Source organism: Oryx dammah, unplaced genomic scaffold (genome assembly GCF_014754425.2).
Source record: "Oryx dammah isolate SB20612 unplaced genomic scaffold, SCBI_Odam_1.1 HiC_scaffold_19, whole genome shotgun sequence".
NCBI classification, from domain to species: Eukaryota; Metazoa; Chordata; class Mammalia; order Artiodactyla; family Bovidae; genus Oryx; species Oryx dammah.
Window position 1 is genome coordinate 13337853 of NW_024070203.1, and position 4758 is coordinate 13342610.

Consider the following 4758-nt stretch of genomic DNA (forward strand, 5'->3'; position numbering starts at 1 on the left):
AGAAAGGTGGTCAGCCCCCTGCTAATGCCAGAAGAGTTGGTGAAAGGCATAATATAGTAAATAGTAGACAGACAGATTTTGGTTTCGGGGTAGATGCTCGAGCAGGTCCAGGGAGTCCTGACCTGCCTTGCCTGTCAGGTCTCGCCTCATGACCTTGTCATGGGTGGGATCTCCTGTGCTGGCTCCCGGCGCCACTGGAGTGGTTAACCTGCGGCAACGCCTTGGCAGCCAATCACAGGGCCCCGCAGGAAATGCCTGGAGAGCCTCGCAGGGCGGGCGGTCCCGGCCCAGCCCCAGTCTAGCATCAGGCAGCCCCTGCGGCCCGCAGCCACACAGGCGAGCACGGCCTACCCTGAGCTCAAGGCACCGGGCTGCTGCAGCATGGCACTCCTGGGCCGGCCCGGACTGGGGCCGCTGCTGATTGTGCTGGCCGCGCTGGCGGCGTCGGGGACGGCGAACCCCCCTGCTCGTCTGCTGACCCTGCTGTCCTCGAGCCAGGGCACTCTGGACCGCGTGGCGCTGGGCGACCTGTTAAATACACTGGCGGCCCGTGTGCACTGTGCCAATGGGCCATGTGGAAAGGTAACAGCCCCAAGGGTCCTATGGCTTGGCCCCAGCCACAGCCCGCCGCTCCACCCCGAGGCCAAGGCCGGCTGCAAAGGGCCCGGGCAAACTCCAGGAGGCGGGCCTTGCGGTGGCCTGACTGACGCGGGGCCTTGCTCCCTTTCAGAGCCCCCTGAGCTCCCTGGGGGTTGGGTACGGCTCTGGGATCCCATGGCTGCCCCCCGTACCCCGTCAGCACCCCCCTCTCCCCACCCCAAAATTGACAATGGTTCCAGCAGAAACCTCCCTGGGGTGGGGGACGCTCCGTGGGTGTGCGTGCCTGTCACACGGGAGGGCGGGGTTCTGTGAGCGAGCCGACGGTGGAGGGCACCAGTGTGAGGGACGGGAGGATGGCAGCCCTCGTGTGTGGCCCCCACCCTCCCGTCTGTGCCAACAGTGCCTGTCTGTGGACGATGCCCTGGCTCTGGGCAGGCCTGAGCAGCCCGAGGCCCCCTTGGGCCAGGCCCTGGAGGCTAGGCACATCGCCCGCCTCAGTGCCGCCGCAGCCCTCTACCTCAGCGATCCAGCGGGCACCTGCGCCGACGTCCAGGCTGGCCGCTGGGCTGCCCGTGCCGACCAGCTCCTGGTCCTGCTTGAGAGCCCTCAGGCCCTGAGCCCGGCCCTGACCAGGCTGCTGCAGCAGATCCAAGCCCGCACCGCTGGCCAGCCCGCTTCTCAGCAGGTGGGCACCAGGCCAGCCGCCCAGGGGCACTGGGAGGAAGAGGGTCCGAGAGGGACTGAGAGAAGGGGGACCACTCGGGTGGCGCTGGCCCTCAGCACCTTTCTGGGTGCTCGGGGAGCCTGGGCTGGGGTGGACACTCACCACTGAGCCGGGCAGGGCTGCAGGCATCCCGAGAGGGCCCTGATCCTCGACGGGGCTGAGAAAGCTCCCAGGGCTCCAAGGAAGAGCCCAGACAAGGCGGGGCTGGGAAGGGGACAGCTGCGGTGCCTGGGGTTCAGCGGAGTCCGGGGGCACCGGGGCACTGCGGAGCGAGAGGCCAGCGTGGCCGCGCTGCTTCAGACACTGAGGCCGGCTCCTCCCCAGGCCTGTGTGGACCTGCCTCAGCTGCTGGGGGAGGCGGCAGGGGTGGGGGCTCCCAGCAGCCCCGGCCCGGTGCTGGCTGCCCTGCTGGACCATGTCAGGAGCGGCGCCTGCTTCCACGCCCTGCCGACCCCCCAGTATTTCGTGGACTTCGTGTTCCGGCAGCACAGCAGCGAGAACTCCAACATCACGCTGGATGGTGAGGCCTGAGCTAGGCTACAGGGCAGGGAGTGCCCTGAATCCCAGCAGCCGCCCACCTGGGGAGTGCAGGGCTGGAATGGCTTTTCACCCTCTGCCAGAGCTGGCGGCCTTGATGGAGCGCCTGGGGCTGGGCGGAGCGGCGGGGCCCCACGACAGCCACAGTGACGACAGTCCTCTGGGAAAGGGCCAGTGGCCCGTGCCCCTTGCCACCCCCAACAGCAGCGCCAGCGCGTGGGACACGGTGAGCCGTCCATGTGCCCGAGTCCCGGAGAGAGGTGGGGGTCCATGGACCGCTCAGGGCCCTGAACACCAGATCTGTCACCCCTACCCCAGCTATGCCTGAGTGCTCAAGACATCATGGCTGTGTACGGAATGTCTGAGCAGGCCGGGGTGACGCCGGACGACTGGGCCCGACTGAGCCCGGCTCTGCTCCAGCAGCAACTGAGCGGGGCCTGCAGCCCCCAGCCCACGCTCCCCACCCAGGATCGGCTCAGCCAGGCCGAGAGTGAGTGTCCACCCTACGCCCTAGAAGTGCCAGCCCGGCGGTGCCCAAGGGGCTGGCAGCAGGAAGATGGAACCAAACAGGGAGGAGAAAGTCGCCGCTGGGCTGCGGAGAGCCGGGGCCAGGGCTGGCAGACCGGGCAGCGGGGTGGAGGGGCAACGGGGAAGGGGGTGCTGCGAGGGAAGAGGATGGGGCTTGAGGCCAGGGGCCAGCAGGAAGCCGAGGCCAGGACTGCACCCGACTGCCTGCCACCTTCGGGGGCTCCTGCTCCTCCCAGACTCGGTCTGGACCCCCCCTCCCGGGAAAGCAAGGGGCCACGGTTGGCAGGGAGGCGCTCACTGTCCTCCCTGTCCAGGGTACCTGTACGGCTCCCTGGCCACGCTGCTGATCTGCCTGTGCTCCGTCCTCGGGCTCCTGCTCCTCGTCTGTGCCAGCTGCAGGACCACCTCCCACTACGTCATCCAGGCCTTCCTGAGCATGGCTGTGGGCGCGCTCACGGGCGATGCCCTCCTGCACCTGATGCCTAAGGTTGACCCAGCCTGCCACAGCCCTTCCTGACCCCTAACCTCTATCCGCCTGTCTGGGAGGAGGAGGTCCCAAGGCACCGGGTCAGGCGTCCTCTGCCCACTTCCCCACCAGGTGCTGGGGCTGCACGCTCATGACGGGGAGGACCCTGGGTTCCAGACCACCTGGCACCTCCTAGCTGTGCTGGGCGGGCTCTACGCCTTCTTCCTGTTTGAGAGCCTCTTCAACCTCTTGCTGCCCCTGGACCCCGAGGTCAGGTGCTTGGGGGCTGGGCGTGGTGTGGGCAGGGTTGGCGGAGGCACGGTGGAACCTGAGCCTCCGTCCCCGCAGGACCCAAAGGATGGGGCCTGCAGCCACGGCCACAGTCACGGCGGCCACAGCCATGGCGTGTCCCTGCAGCTGGCGCCCAGCGACCTCCGGCAGCCCAAGCAGCTCCATGAGGGCTCTCGCGCAGACCTGGTGAGCCCGCCCTGCCCCGCGTCATCCCCCTTGGCGGAGCCCTGTCTGCGCTCCCAGTCACCCATCCAGGGCTTCCACCCCTGGCCTGATCTGGCGACTTGGCTCCGCGGGCCTCCTCACCTTCCCGCCCTGAGCCTAACCTACACGGCCCGCCCACCAACCCGGTCTGCCCTTCAGGTGGCGGAGGAGAGCCCCGAGCTGCTGAGCCCGGAGCCCCGGAGGCTGAGCCCAGGTGAGCCCTGAGGGAGGCCCCGGAGCGTTGGGGGTCAGGGTCTCCATGCGCGGCGCAAGCACGGGGACGGAGAGAGGGGCGGAGGAACCGGCAGGGGCAAACGCGCACCCACGCCCGCCGCGCCCGCAGAGCTGAGACTGCTGCCCTGGGTGATCACGCTGGGCGACGCCGTGCACAACTTCGCCGACGGGTTGGCCGTGGGCGCCGCTTTTCTGTCCTCTTGGAAGACGGGGCTGGCCACCTCGCTGGCCGTGTTCTGCCACGAGGTGCCGCACGAGCTGGGTGAGCCTTGCGGGGTTCTCGCCGGCCGGGGGCGGGGCGGGGGTGGCTGCCCGCAGCTGGGGGTCTGGGTGTGGCTGGTCGGCCGCGCTGTTGGGCAGGACTATCGGGGAGTGGGCGCGGCCCTCGACCTGACCCCAGCCCCGCCCGCGACTCATGGCTCAGACAGTAAGGAATCCGCCTGCAGTGCAGGAGAACCGGGTTCCATCCCTGGGTCGGGAAGATCGCCTGGAGAAGGGAATGGCAACCCACTCCAGTACTCTTGCTTGGAGAATCCCATGGACAGAGGGGCCTGGGGAGCTACGGTCCATGGGGTCTCAAGAATCGGACACGACGGAGCGACTAAACCGCCCCCACTGCCCGCCCCAGGGGACTTCGCGGCCCTGCTGCACGCGGGGCTGTCGGTGCGCCGCGCGCTGCTCCTGAACTTGGCCTCGGCGCTCACGGCCTTCATCGGCCTCTACGTTGCGCTCGCGGCCGGCGTAGGCGAAGTCGGCGAGACCTGGATCCTGGCGGTGGCCGCCGGCCTCTTCCTCTACGTGGCGCTCTGCGACATGGTCAGAGCCGGGCGGGCGGGGGCTGCCCCGGGGGCGCCGGGCGGGCGGTCTGAGCCGGCCCTGACTCAGGCCCCGTCCTCAGCTCCCGGCCATGCTGAACGTCCGCGACCGGCGGCCCTGGCTCCTCTTCCTGCTCCACAACGTTGGCCTGCTGGGCGGCTGGACCGTCCTGCTGCTGCTGTCGCTGTATGAGGATAACATCGCCTTCTGAGAGCTTCTGCCCGCCCCGCCCCCACCCCATGCCTCTGCCTCCTGACCCTGGGCTCGCGCAGCCCTTCAGACGCCCCGACTCCCGGAGCGCCCCAGCCCCTCCCCCGCGCCCTGCTTCCCAGCTTCAATAAATGCTCTTGTCCTCGGA

At 69.0% G+C, this 4758-nt stretch overlaps 1 protein-coding gene across 1 annotated transcript; it reads left to right on the forward strand.

Annotated features, from left to right (window-relative positions):
• Window positions 1-381: 381 nt before the first annotated feature.
• Window positions 382-4758, forward strand: SLC39A4 (solute carrier family 39 member 4). Its single transcript, XM_040261505.1, has 12 exons — window positions 382-582; window positions 1001-1285; window positions 1649-1844; window positions 1945-2087; window positions 2180-2351; window positions 2704-2876; window positions 2988-3125; window positions 3204-3332; window positions 3510-3564; window positions 3694-3846; window positions 4213-4400; window positions 4483-4758. Exons 1-12 carry the CDS (start codon window positions 382-384, stop codon window positions 4609-4611), a joined length of 1962 nt encoding a protein of 653 aa, XP_040117439.1. The 3' UTR covers window positions 4612-4758.